This window comes from Pristis pectinata, chromosome 4 (assembly GCF_009764475.1).
Source record: "Pristis pectinata isolate sPriPec2 chromosome 4, sPriPec2.1.pri, whole genome shotgun sequence".
NCBI lineage: Eukaryota > Metazoa > Chordata > Chondrichthyes > Rhinopristiformes > Pristidae > Pristis > Pristis pectinata.
Window position 1 is genome coordinate 35,869,649 of NC_067408.1, and position 22,970 is coordinate 35,892,618.

At 39.2% G+C, this 22,970-nt stretch overlaps 1 protein-coding gene across 1 annotated transcript in view; it reads right to left on the reverse strand.

Moving 5' to 3' along the window:
• Positions 1–22,970, reverse strand: part of LOC127569390 (ADP-ribosylation factor-like protein 9) — a 25,034-nt gene continuing 2,064 nt past the window's right edge. The window contains exons 2-4 of the mRNA XM_052013990.1: positions 10,804–10,975; positions 4,588–4,763; positions 1–2,760 (exon numbers count right to left, since the gene is read on the reverse strand). Coding sequence (XP_051869950.1) covers positions 2,581–2,760; positions 4,588–4,763; positions 10,804–10,975 — 528 coding nt within the window. The 3' untranslated portion in view covers positions 1–2,580. The remainder of the gene's footprint in view (positions 2,761–4,587; positions 4,764–10,803; positions 10,976–22,970) is intronic.

Consider the following 22,970-nt stretch of genomic DNA (forward strand, 5'->3'; position numbering starts at 1 on the left):
TAAAATCTTAAGCTGATACTGCAAACAAATAACCTATTAACCTACATCTTTGATCATGTATCAAGAAGTCTTGTGAAAGGATGCAAACATAGAGATGTTTCTCTCATTGGGCCCTATGGTAGGAACTATAAATAAGAGTTTATTGATAAATGCAAAGGGAAAGTTGAAAGAACCTTCTTTACCAAAGTACTTAAAATGTGAAACTTGTTACTGCGAACAGCAGAGGTTTATTCAGTGGGAAGCCAGATAATCATGAGGGAGATAAGATCTGTTGGGGTTTTTTTTAACAAAAAAGGGTTGTATATGGCATAGACATTGACATGGACAGTATGCTTCTCATCTAGTCTATTGCATTTGTTATTCACAATGTGGCCTCTTCTCCATTGGAGAAACCAAAGGCAGATTGTGTGATCACTTTGCAGAACATCTGCACTTGGTCTGCAGGGACAATACTGAGTTTCCTGTTGCATGCTATTTTAATTCTCTATCCAACTCCTATTCTGACCTGTCTGTCTGTGGCCACCTCCACTGTCAACATAAACTACAACATCTTTCCTCTAGTACTTTGCAACTTTCTGGAATGAACATTAAATTTTCCAATTTCAGATGAGTTACTCTCTGTTTCCCATTTTCATGCTTGTGTCCCCTTCTTGCTCTGTTTCTTTAAAATGCCACATTAATAGCCAGTACTCGTGCTCCTTATCACCTATCTGATTATAGTTTTTTGTCTTGCATCTTTCCCCCTTCTCTTCCTCCACACTGCCCCCCCCCCACCCCACCCTCAGCTCTACTTTTTAAAAACTTACATCTGCCCATTTGAGGAAGGATCCCTGACTTGAGTTTTGTTTTCTGTCATGGACCTGGTAAACTGACCAGTTTCTGTGCTCGATATACAATGTAGTAAATAAGCAAATCCAACACAGATTGAAGTGTAATTTTGAAGCATGTTGAAATTGAAAATATCCATTTGTAAATTTATTTTGATTCAGCAGCATGAGCATATTCTTTTATACATACCTAATAGCAAAAAAGTTGGTTAGTACAAATGATACAACGTTTGCATCATTACAAATTATTTTGCATCTTTAAATCTTCCTCCAATAATTGTAAATAATCTGTCAACTAAAATGGTTACCGGAATAAAACATTCTTCTGCCACTTGCACTGTTTGCTTTTGTCTGTCTGTTATTAGCTCCAGTAAGCCAGTTATTGAACTCTTAAACCATTTAAATGAAGCTTAAAAATAAAGTTACTGTAGATTCAGAATGTCTTAAAAATTGGCTTTGTCATTTCTTCAACTTTGGTTTGCTTTTTGCATTAAGCTTATCAACACAATCCTGACTTGAATCCTACACTGCATTCCTCCGTAAGTTTTGAATAACAAACAAGCTATAGTTGGTTAAGGTGTTTTTCTCCTAATTTTTATTTCCTCTTTCCTCCTCCCTCACTTCCCTGGGAAGAACTTCTGTTTTTAGCACCCAAGCAGAAAGGTAGACAACTAGAGGAGGTTTGTGCATTATGGCTTGGAATCAAGTCATAAATTTGAAGGTGTAGACAGTAATTTAGAAACCAGAAGATTTGTACAACCACTAGAACAGCTTAATTGATCCAGGTTCAAATTATCCCAAAATTTTAGAAGTGGAAAACTTGTAAAGTGTTTAGTAAAGTGTAAAGTCTTATTTAATCATTTTAACTATTTAAGAATTAAAGTAACAATTGTCTTTGAATGGCTAGAGTAATTTTAGAGAGTAGATGAATGGAAATTCAAAGTACCATAGAACAAAACAATACGCCACAATACAGGCCCTTTGGCCCACCATGTTGTGCCGCCCAAGTATTGTTACAGTCTTTAAAAAAGAATCTAGTTTCATGATAAAGAAAACAAAATTGTTTTGCATTTTGAAGTTAACCTATTGAACTATTTGCCACCACTGTGGCCAAATCACGTAAACAAGTTATAAATTTCAAATCCATATATGATGAATATTTGAATTCACTCACCCCTGACACAGCTGTTTTCGAGAATAAGAATTACTTTATACCTGACTGGAGCAATTAACAATTCTATCTAGCCACCACGCACCGCCACTACACCATCCTCCTGAAGATTCATAAAGGATACCTCCACACAAAGTCTTCAGGATGTTTACCTATGATTTTTGGAAAAGTATATTTAGACCACTATTACCTAGCACCAGAACCTGCTCCTGTTCATTATTTTTAAAAAATTGAGCAGACAAGAATTCAGCTGTTGTGTAAGACTTAAGCAGCTTGGCTGAAGTATAAATTATAACAACCAATATTACAATTACATTTTTAAAAAAATTGAAGTTGTTTTCTTCCACCAACATCATTGAAAATTATGATGAGATGAATGCTGAAACAGTTCTGAGATGGTTAGTTCTTGCATCTATATTGAAACTGTTTTAAGTACAGACACTATTAGATAATTTTTTTGCAAAGGTAAATCACTTATTTGGATCTTGTGTGGGAGAAGGAAATTATGAAAAGATACTGTTGATAGAATTACAGTATTTAGTAAATTTAAAAAGTCCTCCAGAACTATGAATTGATCTCTGCTCAAATCTTCTGCAAAATCAATTGAGTAATAAGGTCTTTAACATCACAGATACTTTCAGAGATCTTGGTTCCATCATCACTGACATTAGTAGCCATAAGGAAAAGCTTTCTTTCATGTTTCATGTCCTGGACTTGGAGCTTTTTCTGAAGATCATAAATACTGAGGGCTCCAGCAAGGTCCTAGGGGTAAAATTAATAACAAATGAATAAAGATTTTTATTTGTAACAACAATCAATGAATGCAGAAGGAACCATACATCTCAGAGAGGTGGCAACCATTTATTTTTGTTTCTGTGTTTATGCAAGTAGTTCTGGATAAAAAGGACATGAATTTGGGAAGGCCCAACACATTCAAGACAACAACAAAGCTACTGAACTGTCATTAAAAAAAAAACCCCTCTGGTTCACAAATGAGTTTAAGGAAATCCATACTTAGGCTGACAACCATGATTCCAGGTCAATAGTTTTTTTGACTTTCAGTTTTTTACTTCCATCAGGGTAGTTTATTTTTTATGAACTGAAATGGCCTCATGAGCAAGTTTGGGTGATTAGGGATGAACAATTAACATAGAACACTACAGCATGGTACAGGCCCCTCGGCCCACGATGTGCCGACATTTTATCCTGCTCTAAGATCTATCTAACCCTTCCCTCCCACATAGCGGTCCATTTTTCTATCATTCATGTGCCTAAGAGTCTCTTAAATGTCCCTAATGTAACTGCCTCCACCACCTCTGCCAGCAGTGCGTTCCACGCACACATCACTCTCTGTGTAAAAAACTTACCTCTGACATCCCCCCTTCCACCTTCCTTCACTCACCTTAAAATTATGCCTCCTCATGTTATCCATTTTCCCTCTGGGAAAAAGACTCTGACTGTCCACTCGATCTACGCCTCTTATCTTGTACACCTCAATCAAGTCACCTTTCATCCTCCTTCGCTCCAAAGAGAACAGTTCTAGCTCACTCTACCTACCCTCATAAGACATGCTCTCTCCAATCCAGGCAGCATCCTGGTAAATCTCCTCTGCACCCTCTCTAAAGCTTCCACATCCTTCCTATAATGAGGTGACCAGAACTGAACACAATACTCCAAGTGTGGTCTAACCAGAGTTTTACGGAGCTGCAACATTACCTCGCGGCTCTTGAACTCAAACCCCGACTAATGAAGGCCAACACACCATACATCTTCTTAACAACCCTATCAACCTGTGCAGCAACCTTGAGGGATCTATGATCCCTCTGTTCCTCCACACTGCTAAAGAGTCCTGCCATTAACCTTGTATTCTGCCTTCAAATTCAATCTTCCAAAGTGTATCACTTCACACTTTTCCAGGTTGAACTCCATTTGCCACTTCTCAGCCCAGCTCTGCATCCTATCAATGTCCTGTTGTAACCTACAGCTACCTTCTACACTATCCACACCACCAATCTTCGTGTCATCTGCAAACTTACTAACCCACCCTTCCACATCCTCATCCAAGTCATTTACAAAAATCACAAAGAGCAGGGGTCCCAGAACAGATCCCTGTGGAACACCACTGGTCGCTGACATCCAAGCACAATACTCTCCATCTATAACCATTCTTCTACAGGTGAGCCAATTCTGAATCCACACAGCCAAGTTTCCCTGGATCCCATGCCTCCTGACTTTCTGGATGAGCCTTCTATGAGGAACTTTATCAAACACCTTACTAAAGTCCATGTGCGCCACATCCACTGCTCTACCTTCATCAATGTGCTTTGTGACATCCTCAAAGAATTCAATCAGTTTCATGAGCAATGACTTGCCCCTCACAAAGCCATGCTGACTGTCCCTAATCAGCCTATGCTTCTCCGAATGCTGACCTTACCAACAATATCCACATTCCACAAATGAATAAAAATATGACAGATATGTGAGGCAATATTATGTGAGGCAAGAACACCTGCAGTGTAATAATCCATTCTGCTTTCAATCCACCCAAATGAGGACCTTTATTAAACATCATATAGAGGATTCACTAACCTGTTTATTTGCCAATAGCACTAGAGGCAGTGACGGATCTTTTCTGAGCAGCTGCCGCAGCTCTTGCCCTGCAAGGGACAAACGTTCCTGATCTGTGGAATCCACCACGTAGATTAACAAGTGAGCTTTACTTAGGTATAGATTCCAGTATGATCGCAAGTTGTAGTTGCCACCAACTATAAGAAAAATGATAATGCATCTTACACTTCCTATGATATTTTGTGCATTTTCAAGTGATTTGCAATAAAGTGACTATGAGAACTCTATTTCTGCAGCAAGGTGTCTCAGAAATATTCTATATGGGTATCAAGCTAGATGGAAAAGAGGAAATGGACAAAGGTCAAAGGACTAAAGTTAGTCATAAAGAAAAGATATGACTCTTTTTAAAGTAGGAAGGAAGATGGTAAGGTAGAAAAGCAAACCAGGTATTTTCAGAGACAAGTAGAATGAATAAATGCTGTATTTTGGAGTAAAGGATAAAGAGCAGCATGATTTAAGAGCAAGTTATGTACACATTAATCTGAACCTGGAGGAAGTCAAGCATCACAGTGAAGGAATTTGAAAGTGAGACCAAAAATGCAGAATAATGTACTTAGCTACTACAAACCTGAGCTTGAAGTATGGAATGGGGCTAAGCGACAAGGATGACGGACAGGGAAACTGAAAATACGAAGTGCCACATCCTGAAATAATTGTAACACAAGGAGTGAAGCAGTATTCATTGGAAAAGTTGTTCTTAATTGAATGAAGGCATGGACTAGGATTTCATTGACATGGGGGAGGGAACTAAACATGGTGGGAAAAAACAATTAGAGTCACAAAATAAGATTCTGATTCAGTCTGAGATGGTTAGAAAATAGGAATTTTTGCCTCAGGAACCTGGGTGCAAATCACTGTTAAAGAAATTTCACCAATATTAAACTGGAGAAACTTAATGTTCATTGGAGCACCTTAATATTCGTACCCTAAGAAATCCACAATAAATAGATTGAATTATGCTGAAAAAGTGATAGTGTGACTGTAATACTATACTAAAACATTTTAATATGACAGCACTCCATCTCCGACCTTCCTTTCTTCTCCATAGGCCTTTACTATATTGTGGTCTTACAAATCTATGCTCATTTTTTCCCCAGAATTCCATGTTAAATCTCCCCAGTCAGGCTTCTTCCCCTGTCATACTGTAGATCCAAAAGAGCACTTATTAAAGTCACGAGTGGCATTAGGTGATCTATCCCTCTTTGTCCTTCTCAAGCTATCTTCAGACCTTTGACTAGTGGCTTTCTATTGTTGCCCAGCTGGGTAGGAACATAATCACCTATCTTTATTAGACAGTCATAGACAAAAAATGATCTGCAATGGTTTCTCTTTCCACAGTTCCCTCTGGTGTTTCCTTCACAAATCAAGGCCCCCCACTCCAATGCCCAACCCAATCCAACCCAAATTCAATTACTTAAAGTGAATGCTAAGGACATATTAATTGAAACAAAATAACTATCTTTCCTCTATGACAACAGTCCCCACATCCTTAGAAATATCAAAATTGACTTGTAAATCTCCTCTGATCTTTTTGGCTCAATTTATCCTAAAGATTAAGCTGAGCTTCAATTCTTAGCTTGCTGCCAATGATAAGTTGTTACATCAACATCACCCATATGGTTATGTAACTGAAGAAAGAAAAATCTTAAAGGCGATTGTCTATGGAACTGCAAAGCTACATCTGTGCCACCAGAAAGACTTGAAAACCATTACCATCAAGAACATGTGCCTTTACTATATGTAAACCTCTGCTGATAATCTTTCTGGCAATCTTGACTTCTCTCTTTATGACAGACTTAACAGGTGCCAGTTAATCAATTATGCTGGTTAACCCAATGTTGGCTCAGGATCTCCCTATCTGTGTACACCAACAGGTCTATTACAATGCCTATCTATTACCATCACAGTATATTCCATCATCCTTAAAGTCAGTTGAAGAATTTCTAACGGGGAAGTTAATACCAAGCTCCCAGGCTGACAGCTGTCATGATGTCAGCCTGAGGGCTCCATATTCTATGTCGATATTGGCCCAGGGCTCCCTCCTTGATGTCCAGGTCTAAGCCTGGGGCTCTTGGAGCTGTCCTGATGTCAGCCCAGGGGCTTCCTTGTTGTTGTCCCAATGTTGGCCCTGAAGTGCCAGTTACTGGAACGTGCCATTGTGGAGTGCTGAATAACCAGGCTTTTACTGCTGCAAATTTAGGAGGGAGGGAAAGGGAGGTCATTTACTACTTGAAACGTACTGTCTAGGTGGGGGAAGAGGAATAACGATTTCAGGGAATAAATACACCCATTGTTAAATGTGTGCCATTGTTCAGGAAAGTCATTTAGAGTTTAGTTCTAAAGGGATATAGTTGAAAAATAGGGAAATTATGCTAAGCCTTATCAAACCATGGTTAGACCATGATTAGAGGATTGCATACAGTTCTGGTCACTATATTATGAGAAGGATACAGAGAAGTAAAAGTGATTGGTCAGAACTAAGAAAGAAATTCAAGATTATTGGAATATGATAAGCAAGTATCTTGATTGTCTTAAATTGTTTTTTGCAAAGTTGAAATCCACTTTATGGTTGCTTCCATTGTATTCTAAATTTATAGATATATTTCTACTGTTTTTGTCAACTTTTTACTATTTAACTATTTAGGTTCTTCAGGTCACTGCCCAAGGGTTTTGTTGATTGGTGTCTTAGAGCACTCAGGAACAGCTCCAAAAGATGGACTGGAAAAATCCACAGGCAGTTACATTAAAATGACATATATACTTTGATTTACTATTTATCAGGAAGATGTATGAAGGGGAAAAGAATATCCAAATATGAAATTAGAAATTACAAAAACATTATTTAATATTACAAAAGGAGTAATATTAAATAAACAAATCAAATTCAAAGATGCCAAAACCCTAGCCCTGTACATTTAAGTAATTTATGAAATTGATAGCAAAGGCGCAATTATACATAGTTAAAAATTCTTTAGAAAAAGATGTAAAATCATGTAGAGAGTTAACGTATTACCTATATTTAAAAAGAGAAGATAGTGCATGTCCAAGGAACAATAGAACAGCCATCTTAACATTGGCAGCAGGGAAAGTAATCAAATCCCTACTAAAAATTAAAGTAGAAAACCATCTAGGAACAAAAATATAATAAATAATTAGCTAAGACCTCAAAAGGGAAAGACTTACTTGACTAACCATCCAAATGGATTAAAAACAGTGAGGGGGGACAGAGGGAGAGAGATAGAGAGAAAGCGAAAAAGAGAGAATAGATGAGAATAATTCAATGGACGAAACTATGGAGATTTCAAAGTGATTAATGCCAGAGCATGCAGCGAATGGACAAGTAACAGAACAGATAGTTAGCTGGCTACAAGACCAAAAGCAGAGATTGGGTGTAAAGGGTAGCTATTCAAAGTGGCAGAGGGTGGGATGTTGAGTCCCATAAAGATTAGTGTTGGAACCACTATCCAAGATTTATGGTAGGTTATCAGGAACGAATAAGGTTCCTTTAGACAAAATTAAAAATGCTTGGGAAAATGATCTGCAGATTTCAATTTCTGAGGAAACTTGGAATCAAGTTATTAAACTGGTTAATACTTCATCATTATGTCCGCATCACTCCCTCCTTCAATTTAAAGTGGTCCATAGAGCTCATCTGTCCAAAGACAAGTTATCGCGTTTCTATTCGGATATATCTCCTTATTGTGATAAATGCAATAATAGTGAGGCTTCTTTAATTCATATGTTTTGGTCATGTCCGAGTCTAAAATAATACTGGATAGAGGTATTTCAAACCTTTTCTGTGCTTTTTAAAATAAATTTTAAGCCAAATCCTTTAACTGCATTATTTGGGATTGTTGGAGAAAAAGATATAATTCTGGAAACTTCTGATTTACACATATTGGCTTTTATTTCTCTTATAGCCAGGAGGGCTGTGTTGCTTAAATGGAAGGAAGTTACTCCCCCCACTCATGTTCAATGGTTACGGGATGTTATTCATATCTAAATTTAGAGAAGATCTGTTGTTCTATTTCTGGATCTATTCTGAACTTTCAAATATTATGGGGACTTTTTTGAACTACTTTCAAAACCACTGATTTGGTGCTTAAAGTACAGATATTGGCAAATACTACTATGTCTTTAGGGTGTTTTTTTTTTTGTCTTTTTTTCTTACCAAACAGCTTCGGTTTTGGTAGTGGGGTTAGATTTTTTTTATAATAAAATTATTCCAATTTATTAATATTAATTAGATATCATTTCTGTTTATCAATGTGAAGTATTGTGATTTCAGGTGTGATCCAATACAATGTATTTTGTAACATTTTGTATTTTCTTTTGTTTCAGGTACTTTGTATTTTCTATTTGGAATTAATAAAAATATTGAAAAAGAAAAAGAAAGGAACCACTGTCTGTTTGGAGTTTATTCAGTTTGTTCACAGTTGATGTAAACATTGGAATCAAAACACATTCTCCAAATTTATGTTGACACCATATTGAAAATGATAGTCAATGCTTGGAGGACTTCAACAAAGGAAATGAGATAATTGGCAAATTGATTTCAACATAGACATGTGTGTGTGACTTCAGAGATCAAATATAAATCATTAAAAAATTTGATGGTCCCTAATAAGGCAATTTAAAGAAAACATTTAAGCACTAAGATTCAATTCTGGAGCAATTAAATTGCAAAGCAGATAAATTAAACTTGTACAAAGCCTTAAGTAAAAACAGAAAATGCCGGAAACACCCAGCATCAGGCAACATCTGTGAAAAGAGAAAGAGAATTAATGTTTCAGGTGAGACTCTTCAACACAACTGGGAAAATGAGAAAACAAGGTAGTTTTAAGTTGTAGAGAGCAAGGGGGAAGGATGAATAGGCCAAAGGGAATATTTCTGATAGGGTCAGGCCAGGGTTACTGTTGGGATAAGCTGTATATGGTCATCTGGTTGATAGATTAATGTAGATAATTAATGAGAGGGAATACAAACAAAGGAATGTAAAATCTATGAAATGCAAAGCTATAGGTAAATGTCCAGCAAATCAGGCCAGACTAATGGAAAGAGTGAGGAACTGAGCCAGTGTTGTAGATGGATGACCTATGGCCAAAATGGCCAGTTCTGATGAAGACAGATGGATAGAGCGTAACTGGACAATAAACATCAACATGGTTTGGTTGAATCAAACGGCCTGTTTCTAGGTCATATAGCATTTTAGTTTCAGCTAACTGTTTTTAATTTATCTCTATTTATTCTTTTCACCTCTGTTATAGAGCCACAGAGTCATACAGCATGGATACAGGCCCTTTGGCCCAACTGGTCCATGCCAACCAAGATTCCCAACTAAGCTAGTCCCATTTGTAAACATTTGGCCCATATCCCTCTAAACCCTTCCTACCCATGTACCAGGAGCCTTTTAAATGTTGTTAATATACTTGTCTCAACCACTTCCTCTGGCACCTCATTCCATATACTGATCATCCTCTGTGTGAAAATATTGCCTCTCAGGCTCCTATTAAACCTTTCCCCTCCACTTTAAGCCTATGTCATCTCATTCATGATTCCCCAACTTTGGGGAAAAGACTGTGCGCATTGACCCTATGCTACTCATGATTTCATACACCTCTATAAGATCACCCCTCATTCTCCTGCGTTCCAATGAAGAAAGTCCCAACCTGCTCAACCTCTTTCCATGACTCAGTCCCTTGATTCTTGGCAATATCCTTGTAAATCTCCTCTGAACTCTTTCTATAGCAGGGTGACCAAAACTGAACACAATATTCCAAATGCACCTTCACCAATGTCTTGTACAACTGCAACATAACATCCCAATTTCTATACAATGCCCCGACCGATGAAGGCCAGCATGCCAAAAGCCTCCTTCACCATTCTGCCTACCTGTGATACCACTTTCAGGGAACCATGTACTTGTACTCCTTCGTCCCTCTGTTCTTTAACAATCCCCAGGGCCCTACCATTTACTCCACTGTTTGGTGTTTCAATGCGGTTTCTCAGTAATATTCTGTATCCTATTAGGAACAAGTGCAAAGATTATCAAAACTCAACCAATTTTTCAATAGACTAGAACTTGGACGAAAGCCGGTGACTTGACCACCAAACTTTTAACAACTCTTCTGATCCCAGCATGCTATCAGAAGATTGTATCCAGAATATTATACTCACTTTCAAGGAAGTCTAATTTGAAGCCTCCAGTGTGTATGCAGACTGCATTAAAACCTTGGGTAGGTGATGTTTTACGTTTCACATTGCAGCTGGCCAAACTGTTGAGAATGCTGGTTTTTCCAGCACCGTCTAAACCAAGAACCAAGATCTGTTTTTCCCTGGGATGTGGATGCTTGGGAAAAAAATCCAAAACATTTAATATTTAAAAAGTGTGCGTTTTAAGAACATCTCCTGTGGCTCAGCAGTTTCTTACATCTAAGCTAATCGTACTTTAAAACTGAAAATGCTAGAAATACTCAGCAGGTCAAGTAGCATTCTAGAGAACTTACTTCAGATAGATGATCCTTCATCAGGATGCTATCTCTGTTATCCCTGCCTCAGATGTTACCTGACCTGTTGATCACTTCTAACATATTCATATTTCCAGCACCTGCAGTACTTTGCTTTCAGATTTTGAAATCATCTGGACCAATCCCTGCAAACCAAAATAATTCTATAGTTGGCTTCAATCTCCCTAGTTTAAAAAGGTTAAAAAGTCAAGGATGTTTCTGAATGACATCTCCTTGTAATTCGTCCATTTCAAAAATAACCCATGTCTAGATATTTTGTGAGAATGTAAATCAGGATCAAAACAGATTAAATCTGCCAATACTCTTGTCACACACCTGAAACACAGTCACTTGGGTGAGTAGGTGAAGGCTTGCAGAGCAGTTAGCAACATTTGGAATGAGGTAAAAATGTTTAGGAAGGACAAAACAAAGAGGAGTTTGCATTTTGAATTATTTAAATCATTATCACACATCATCAAGCCAAAGAGCATTAAATTTACTTCAACTGTGACCATATAAGATTTAAGAAATATAATTACATTGAAATAACAGATAGTATCAGATTAACAGGAGTAGCTTCTCAGGCCTATTCTGGAATTAAACAAGATCACGAGGTAAAGGCTATCTTGGCTCTATATTCTCCTGTACCCTTGTCTGGCAATAAATATCAACTGTCAGCTTTTAAGTTATTGACTGACATAGTGACCACTGATATTTTGAGAGAGAGTTCACCACTCTTTGTGTGAAGAACAGTTTCCTAACTTTACTCATAAATGGTCTGGTTCCATTTTGATTTTAACATGTCATTTTTGTTGGGGACTCTTCCAGTGTGTCAATATTTCAGTGGAACAAAGGAAATTACAGTGGCACGAGAGAGGAACTGGCCCAAATTGATTGGAAAAGTAAGCTAGATGGAGGGATGGCAGAGCAGAAATGGATGAAATTTCTACAAGAAATGAGGAAAGTACAGGATAGGTATATTCCAAGAAAGAAGAAAATTATGAATGGAAAAATGGCACAAATGTGGCTAATGAGAGAGGTTAAGGCTAAAATAAAAGCAAAAGGGAGGGCATACAAGGAAGCAAAAATTAGTGAGAAAACAGAAGACTGGGAAGCTTTTAAAAACTTACAGAAAGAAACTAAAAAAGTCATTAGGAAGGAAAAGATGAATTATGAAAGGAAGCTGGCAAATAACATACAAAAGGATACTAAGAGCTTTTTAAATACATGAGAAGTAAAAGAGAGACACGGGTAGATATAGGACCAATTGAAAATGATGCTGGAGAAATTATAATGGATAACAAAGAGATGGCAGAGGAACTAAATGAGTATTTTGCATCAGTCTTCACTGTGGAAGACATCAGCAGTATACCTGATAGTCGGGTCTCAGGGAATAGAATTGAGTACAGTCAAGATTACTAGAGAGAAGGTGCTCGGGAAGCTGAATGGACTAAGGACAGATAAGTCTCCCAGACCGGATGAAAAGCACCCTCGGGTTCTGAAGGAGGTGGCTTTAGAGATTGTGGAGACATTGGAGATGATTTTCCAGGAATCAATAGACTCTGGTATGGTTCCGGAGGACTGGAAGGTTGCAAATGTAGTTCCACTGTTTAAGAAAGGAGGGAGGCAGCAAAAGGGAAATTACTGGCCTATTAGTCTGACATCGGTGGTTGGAAAGTTGTTGGAGTCGATCCTCAATGACGAGGTTATGGAATACCTAGAGGTGCATGACAAGATAGATCCAAGTCAGCATGGCTTCCTTAAGGGAAGATCCTGCCTGATCAACCTATTGGAATTTTTTGAGGTAATCTCAAGTAGGATGGACAAGGGAGAAGCAGTGGATGTTGCGTATTTGGATTTTCAAAAGGCCTTCGATAAGGTGCCGCACAAGAGGCTGCTTAATGAGTGCCCATGGAATTACAGGAAAGATATCAGAATGGGTGGAGCATTGGCTGATAGGCAGAAAGCAAAGGGTGGGAATAAAGGGATCCTGTTCTGGTTGGCTGCCGGTTACTAGTGGTGTTCCGCAGAGGTCGGTACTGGGGCCGCTTCTTTTTACACTGTATATCGATGATTTAGATTATGGAATAAATAGTTTTGTGGCTAAATTTGCAGATGATAGCAAGATAGGTGGAGGAGCAGGAAGTGTTGAAGAAACAGAAAGGTTGCAGAGAGGCTTGGACAGTTTAGGAGAATGGGCAAAGAAATGGCAGATGAAATACAATGTTCAAAAATGTGCAGTTGTACACTTTGGAAGAAGAAATAAACAGGCAGATTATTATGTAGATGGGGAGAACATTCAAATTTCGGAAGTGCAAAGGGACTTGGGGGGTCCTCGTGCAGGATACCCTAAAGGTTGACCTCCAGGTTGGGTCGGCAGTAAAGAAAGTGAATGCTATGTTGGCATTCATTTCAAGAGGAATAGCGTATAAAAGTAAGAATGTATTGATGAGGCTCTATGGGGCGCTGGTGAGACCTCATTTGGAATACTGTGTGCAGTTTTGGGCCCCTTATCTTAGAAAGGATGTGCTGATGTTGGAGAGGGTTTGGAGAAGATTTACGAAAATGATTCCTGGAATGAAAGGGCTGACATACGAGGAGCATTTGTCAGCTCTTGGACTGTATTCATTGGAGGGCAGAAGAATGAGAGGGGACCTCATAGAGACATTTCGAATGTTGAAAGGACTGGACAGAGTAGATGTGGCTAAGTTGTTTCCCATGGTGGGTGAGTCCAGGACAAGAGGGCACAGTCTTAGAATTAGAGAGTACTGATTTAGGACAGAGATGCGGAGAAATTTCTTTAGCCAGAGGGTCGTGGATTTATGGAATTTGTTGCCACATACAGCTGTGGAGGCCTGATCATTGGGGGTGTTTAAGGTGGAGACTGATAGATACCTAATTAGTCAGGGTATCAAGGGATATGGGGAAAAGGCCAGGAATTGGGGCTAGATGGGAGAATAATTTAGCTCATGGTGAAGTGGCAGAGCAGACTCGATGGGCCGAATGGCCTACTTCTGCTCCTCTGCAGAATCTTGTGAAAATAGGCTTCTGTCTTTTATAATCATATAAATTTCTCTCCAAATCTTTAAACAAATTATCCATAATCTATATTCCAGGCATTACAAGCCTGGAAACAATTTGCTAAATATATGCTACCATGGTCAATATAGTCTTCCAGAAGTATTGTGGCCTAGATGAACATAATACTACAGATGTGATCTAACCAGGTCTTTGTGTAGCTGAGAGGAATGTCCTCCCATAATATTCTAGACTTCCATTTTTAAGGCAAATGTTCCACTTGTCTATCTCCTGTACTTGACTACTATCTTTAAGTGATCTGTTTACATAGACTCAAATCTGTTATCAGAATTTCACGATTCAAATATTACTTTGCGTTAATAATTTTTTGCTCCCAACCCACAAAAAATAACTTCACACTGAACTATTTTTATATTCAAAGGCCATAACTTAATCCATTTCTCTTTGTAATTTTATGCTGCCATCTAGATTATGCATTTTGAACCATTACCAAACATATATCTTATATTATCATATATACATATATATTATCAAAATCATTGATGGAGATTTGGAGAGATCCCACATAGACCCTCACAACACACTACTAGTCGCTTACAATTTGAGTATGTGCTCATTATCACTACTATCTTTAACATGTGTCAATGATTTTCCTTCAAGTCCACAAGCTTTATTTTTTTCTTGTGGAACCTTAGTAAATGCCTGCAAAAGTCTACATATACCGCATGCATTGACACCCCCTGATCTTAATATAATTATTTCCTCAAAAAATTCAGCTAGGTTCATTAGACATGACTTGCCCTTTACAAATACATTCAGCAATGCCATCTCCTTATGGGAACAATTTATAACATATCCATTACTGTACCCTAGCTCACCAAATCCCTTTATTTTTCATTTCAGATTTTTAGTTACTTTTCATTAGAAAGTGCGATGACCTCCACTTCAGTTACACTTTGTCGCAGAGTTAAATGCTCTAATTGTAAAGGATAAAGATTCATAAACTGCATAATCTTAATAAGATCTGATTTCCGCAAGAACACGCGCCCTTTTACCTCCTTAATGATTTTATTCTCTTCGAAAAAACGTCGTTTGTTGTAAAAATATTTCCATGAGATAAATAGAAAACTGCCAAGGACTGCAACCACAGCTCCCACTGCGGCTCCAAATTGTCCCAAGCGAGCCATCGTTTCAGGCTGAGTCCCAAAACTCAAGACAGTAAACACAACCCAGTTTACACACCACGTCTTTTTCTGCAACACGTCCGCCGCATTACTCTACTTCAAACTAATCCCATCCAATTTATAAACAAGCAAGGCATAATGCAGAGTTTAAGAGAGGTTTAGGATCTTCTGTGCGTGCATTGTGGGAATCCGCTTATGGATTTTTTTTGTTTGGGAATAAATCAACTGCTCTAACATCCTCAGATTACTGCGAGGAAGGAAGATATCTCAAATTGTCACGGTGACAAACAATTTAGTGATTTTATTACTTTTTATTTGAATTCCTGTTTGAATGCTATTCGTTGTCAGTGACAAGAAAATACTATCTAACAACAACGCAAATATAACAAAGGCACAGTGTTGCTGGAAATCTGAAATATGCGTAAAAATACGGATATACGATAGCATTAGTTGTAGGATAAGTTACCGGATAAATTCACTAACATATATTAGATGGATTTGCAAATGGTACTTTGATGAGCCAACTAGGGAGCAGGTTGATTTAGATCGATTAAGCTCTAACTATTTTAATCGGAGAATTTCAAAAGCGGAATAAGGAAACAACAGGGGAATTAAAGAAGTACTTTGTGTCTGTCTTCACAGATTAAAACATACAAACATCCCAGAGTTAATGCCAATAGTGGTAGAGAAATATCACTAGAGAAATTAATGAGCCTGAAAATTTTTAAAGGACCAGGACCCAGAATTCTGAAGGAGATGGCTATGGAGATAATAGATGCTATGGTTATCGTTTTCTAAAATTCTGGAATGCATGGTGCAGATTAGAAAGTAGCAAATGTGATTCCACTGTTCAAGAAAGAAACTGGGGAACTACAGATCTCTTGACCTGACATCAGTAGTTGGGAAAGTGCTGGAATCTATAGTAAAGAATGTGATATTCAGATACTTGGGAAATAATAATGTGATTGAGCTGAGTCAACACGGATTTATGAGAAATCATGTTTGACTGATCTCCGAGGTAGATTAGATGGTACCAGCGGTTGTGGCGTATTTGGATTTTCAGAAGGCTTCCAGTAAAGTCTCCTACAGGAGGTTGCTGAGTAAGGCAAAAGAACATGGAATCGGGGTAATATACCAGTGTGGATTGAGAGTTGATTACTAGATGGGCAAAAAAGAGAGCCAGGTGGGAGTCTGTGACTGGTGAGGTCAGGTAGGATTGTTGTTTCATCTCTAACTATTCACAATATATATCAATGATTTGGCTGAGGGAACTGAATGTAACATTTTCAAAACTGCTAATGACACAAAACTAGGTGGGAATGCGAGTAGTGAAGAAGATGCAAAGAGGCTTCAAGGGCAGGGAACAGTAAGGCAGATGGAATATAATGTGGAAAACTGTAAAATTTTAGTGAGACTGCAACTAGAATGCTGTGTACAATTTTGTTCTCCTTACTTAAAAAAGACATATACATTTTATAGGGAGAGTGCAGCAAAGATTCACCAGACTGGTTCTTGGGAAGGCAGGTCTGTCTCATGAGGAGAGATTAAGTAGGCGAAACCTCTCTTCTCTAGAGTTTAGAACAATAAGAGGTAACCTCATTGAAACACTCAACATTCTTAGAGTTAGAATTGGCTTTATTAGATGCACAGCCTGGTGAGCCTCCATTTCTGGAGTGCTGATCTTCAGTACTACAGCTGGGATGTTTCTGATCCTGTGGCCATTGCTATATCCAGTGCTTTCAGCTGCTTCTTCTGATCACGTGGAGTGGATCAAATTGGCTGGAGGCTTGCTTCTGTTTCTGGAGTCACATATAGGCCAGACCAGGTAAGGATTGGAGATTTCCTTCTTGAAAAATATTATTAAAGCTTTTTTTTCATAACAATGTTGTAACTTTGAGGTCATCGCAACTTAGACCAGCATTTTTTTTTAATATAAAAAACCTGGGGTATTAACAGAATTTAAATTCCACAGCACCCATAATGGGATATGAACTCAGTTTTCCAGCTTACTATTCTATTAATTTCACCACTGCAACCATTGGACATCATGCAGTTTTAGATGCCTTGCCTAAACATGGATGTACTTGCCCTAGGGGCAGTGCAAGATAGTTCTTGAGACTCATTCTAGGGCAAAACAACTGGGCATCTTGAAGATGGTGAAAATCTGCAATAACTCCATAGATGATGCCTGTCATGGAAAATATTGGAAATGTTAATGTTTCAAGTTGATGACCTTTTCATCAGAACTCTTCTTGGCTGAGTATTTGTTTTATGTTTTATTTAACCATCTACTCACTTGAGTTCAGTAAGAGGTGATCTTATTGGAAATTGTAAGATTCTGACTGGGAGTAGATATTGAGAGGCTGTTAACTCTGGCTGGAGGTTAAATTAAGGGGTAATGGTATTAGGATGAAAGGGCAGAGACACGGACCGAGTTGAGGAAAAAAACTCTACTTAGATGATTGCATACTTTTGGAGTTCTCTAATTCAAAGGATTGCGGATACACAGGCATTGAGCAGATTTAGGGGTGAGGTCAATAGTCTTTTGGATACTGAGAAAATCAATCAATGTGGGCATTAGGCAGGAAAATGGACATGAATTGGAGAACAAGCTATAATCTTACTGACTAATGCAGCAAACTTAAGGGGCCATCAAGCTTCTTCCATTAGTCAGTAAGATTATGGTTGGTATTCTTGCTTACATTTCATAAAATATTGAATTAATTAGTAATACTATGGTAAAAGATTGACAAAGGAAGAGTGATCATGATAGAATCATAGATGTAAACAAAGATGTGGATAGTGTAGAAGATTGCCCAAGGACATAGTGGGATATAGAGCAGTTGCAGATATGGGCAGAGAAATGGCAGCTAGAGTTTAATCCGGGCAAGTGTGAAATGTTGCACTTTGGGCGATCAAATGTAAAGGGAAAGTATATCGTTAATGGCAGGACCCTTAACAGTGTTAATTATAGAGGGATCTTGGGATCCAAGCCCATAGCTCCCTGAAAGTGGCTGTACAAGATGATAGGGTGGTAAAGAAGGCATATGGCATGCATGCCTTTAGTAGCTGAGGCACTGAGTTCAAGAGTCAAGAAATTATGTCACAGCTTTTTAAAACTCTGGTTAGGCCGCACTTGGAGTATTGCATTCCATTCTGTCTCCCCATTATAGGAAGGATGTGGAGGCTATGGAGAGGGTTCTGAAGAGGTTTACCAGGATGCTGCCTGGATTAGAGGGCACGTGCTAGAAAGAGAGCTAGGACAAACTAGGGTGTTTTCTCTGGAGCAGCAGAGGCTGAGGGGAGAGCTGATAGTTTATAAAATTATGAGAGCCATAGATAGAGCAGACAGCGGTATCTTTTTCCCAGGGTCAAAATGTCAAATACTAGAGGGCATATAAAGTGAGAGGGAGGAAGTTCAAAGGAGATGTGTGGGGCAAGTTATTTTACACATAGAGTGATGGGTTCCTGGAACGCACTGCCAGAGGTGGTGGTGGAGGCAGATACGATAGAGGCATTTAAAAGGCTCTTAGATAGACACATAAATATGCAGGAGTTGAAGGGATATGGATCATATGCAGGCAGATGGGATTAGGTGTTACTAGTTTAATTAGTTTGGAACAACATCGTGGGCAGAAGGGCCTGTTCCTTTGCTGTACTCATGCCTTGGTCAACCATCATTTGTTGAACCTCCTTCTCTTGTTAGACATTTAACTGTCCACCATCATTCACAACAGGATGCAATGGCAGAGAGTTAATCTGATCAATTGGCTGTGGGATGTTATCGCCAAAGTCAAAGTTGAGTTTATTGTCAAATGCGCAAGAACGTGTATGCACAGATACAATGAAAAACTTACTTGCAGCAGCATCACAGGTACATAGAGTCATGGAGCAATACAGCATGGATACAGGCCCTTCGGCCCACCAAGTCCATGCCGACCACATTGTCCACCCGGCTAGTCCCAATTTCCTGTATTTGGCTCATATCCCTCCAGGCCCCTCCCCTCCATGTACCTATCCAAGTGCTTCTTAAATGATACTATTGTATCTGTCTCCACCACTTCCTCTCACCACCTTTACGTGAAAAAGTTCCCTTCAGGTCCTTTTTAAATCTTTCCCTTCTCACCCTAAATCTATGCCCCCTAGGTCTGGACTCCCCTACCCTGGGGAAAAGACTTTTACCATCCACCTTACCTCTGCCTCTCATAATTTTAAACACTTCTATAAGGTCGCCCCTCATTCTTCTACGTTCCAAGGAATAAAGACCTTGCCTAGCCAACCTCTCCCTATAACTCAGACCCTCTAAACCTGGCGACATCTTCGTAAATCTTTTCTGCACCCTTTCCATTTTAACCACATATTTCCTGGAGTGACCAAAACTGTGCACAGTACTCCGTGTGGCCTAACAACTTATACAACTGCAACATAATGTCCCAACTCCTATATTCAATGCCCTGACTGATGAAGGCCAGCATGCAAAATGTCTTTTCACCACCTTGTCTACCTGTGACACCGCTTTCAATGAACTATGCACTTGTATTCCTAGGTCCCTCTGTTCCATTACACTCTCTAGTGCCCTACCATTCATAGTATAAGGCCTACTCTGGTTTGACTTTCCAAAATGCTTTACCTCACACTTATCTGTATTGAAATCCATTTGCCACTCCTCAGACCACTTTCCTAACTGATCAAGATCCCCCTGTAATCTTTGATAACCTTCTTCACTATTAACAACACCTCCTAATTTTGTGTCATCTGCAAACTTGCCGATCAAGCCTTGTGCATTCAGATCTAAATCATTGATATAAATAATGAATAACAAGGGTCCCAACACTGACCCCTGCAGCACACCACTAGTACCCAGTTTCCATTCCGAGAAATAACCTTCAACCACCACCCTCTGCTTCCTACCTCCAAGCCAATTATGAATCCACCTAACTAGCTCTCCCTGGATTCCTGGAGACCTAACCTTCCAGACCAGCCTGCCTTGTGGGACCTTGTCGAAGGCCTTGCTAAAGTCCAAATAGACAACATCCACTACCCTACCCTCATCTACCCTTTTGGTTATCTCTTCAAAGAACTCTAAAAGATTAGTCGAACATGACTTACCACACACAAAGCCATGCTGACTCCTCCTAATCAGACTCTTGAATGTCCAAATGCTGGTAGATCCTGTCCCTCAGAATTCTGTCCAGTAACTTCCCCACCATTGATGTCAGGCTGACCAGCCTATAGTTCCCTGGCTTGTCCTTGCTACTTTTCTTAACAACAGAATGACTTTAGCCACCTTCCAGTTTTCAGGAAATTCATCATTGTCCAACGACGAACAAATATCTCTGCAAGGGCCTCTGCAATTTCTTCTCTAGCTTCCCACGAAGTCTGATGATGTACTCAGTCAGGCCCTGGGGACTTATCCACTTTAATGTGCTGTTAGGCTGCAAATACCTCCTCCATGGTAATGTGAATGTTCTCTAAAACATCTCTATTGTTTCCCTTATTTCTTGAGCAACTGTGATTTTCTCCTCAGTAACACCAAGGAGAAATATTCATTAAAAGTCCCACCCATCTCCTGCGTCTCAAGACTTAGGTAGCTCTGCTGATCTCAAAGGGGACCTACTCTCTCCCTAGCCACCCTTTTACTCTTAATATATCTACAGAACTTCTTGGGATAGTATCATATAAACAGCATTCACAAGAAAAACATAAATTATACACAATCTTTACAAGAAAGAACACAATTAGAAAAAAAAAGTCCATTTTAGTGCAAAGTGATCATAGCATTGCTAAACTATAGTGATTAGGGTTGTGCTGGATGGTTCAAGAACCGAAGGGAAGTAGCTGTTATTGAACCTGGTGGTGTTGTACTTCAGGCTTATAAATCAAGCAAATGCAGGCAAATAGGAGACAAAGGAGAGACTGCAGATGCTGGAAATCTGGAGCAACGAACACAAAATGCTGCAGGAACTCAGCAGGTCAGGCAGCATCTATGGAGGGAAATCAACAGTCGATGTTTCGGGCTGAGGTCCTTCCTGACAAACGTCGACTGTTCATTTCCCTCCATTGATGCTGCCTGACCTGCTGAGTTCCTCCTGCATTTTGTGTTTGCTGCTGCAGGCAAATAGGATCAGTGTTAACGGGCAGATAGTTCAGCATGGATGTGGTGGGTCAAAGGGCCCGTTTTTGTGCTGTATAACTCTATGACTAAGGTGTTATGAATACACGGGGCTGGGGTGTATGTCGGCTAAGGTAAATTGCAAAATTAGATTAAAACATGATCGTGGCTAATCAATGATGATCACTTATAAGGAAACAATTTATAATTCTGAGCAAACATGCATTCCCTAAAATAATGTTCTATAGCAATAAAGTGGACTAATTGCGATTAACTAGAGAAGTTAATCATAGAATTAGATTAAAATATATTGTTAGATTATGATATTGTCAAAACCAGAAGTATGCATGATGTTGTTAATTGCATCAGCTTAATTCCAACTAAACTGTTCAATAGACATTTCATTTTCCTTCCACGAATAACAAGGGATTTGGAAGAATTCATGCAAAGTGGGTGAAGACAGGGATCCTGGGTGCTATAATGCTGCTTCTTCCGCTGACTTTTCCAAAGTAGAGCTTTAAGTGCTGCTGCCTTTGTTGAGGACTGCTAAGTGAGTTCTGATGGTCAGTTATTTGGTCATGTAAATTAAATAAAAGGATCTCGTTCTGGTTGGTTACCGGTTACTAGTGGCGTGCCGCAGGGGTCGGTGTTGGGGCCTCTCCTTTTTACCTTGTACATCAATGATTTGGATGATGGAATAAATGGTTGTGTGGCTAAGTTTGCGGATGACACCAAGATAAGTGGAGGAGTAGGGAGCATAGAGGAAATAGAAAGAATGCAGAGGGACCTAGACAGTTTAGGAGAATGGGCAAGGAAATGGCAGATGAGATTCAATGTTGAGAAATGTGCAGTTGTACACTTTGGAAGTAGAAATAAGCAGGTAGATTATTATCTAGAAGGAGAGAAGATTGAAAATGCGGTAGTACAAAGGGACTTGGGGGTACTCATACAAGATACCTTAAAAGTTAACCACCAGGTTGGATCGGTGGTTAAGAAAGCGAATGCTATGTTGGCATTCATCTCGAGAGGTATAGTGTATAAAAGTAAGGAAGTGTTGATGAGGCTCTACGGGGCGCTAGTGAGGCCTCATTTGGAATACTGTGCGCAGTTTTGGGCCCCACATCTTAGGAAGGATGTGCTGACGTTGGAGAGGGTTCAGAGGAGATTTACGAGAATGATTCCAGGAATGAAAGGGCTTAAGTATGATGAGCGTTTGTCGGCTCTTGGACTGTACTCGCTGGAGTACAGAAGGATGAGAGGGGACCTCGTAGCGACATTTAAAATGTTGACAGGTAAGGATAGAGTAGATGTGGCTAGGCTGTTTCCCTTGGTGGGCGTGTCCAGGACCAGAGGGCACAATCTTAGAATTAGAGGGTACAGTTTCAAGACAGAGATGAGGAGAAGTTTCTTTACCCAGAGGGTGGTGAAATTGTGGAACTCCTTGCCACGCACAGCAGTGGAGGCCAGATCAGTGGGGGTATTCAAGGAGGAGATAGACAGATA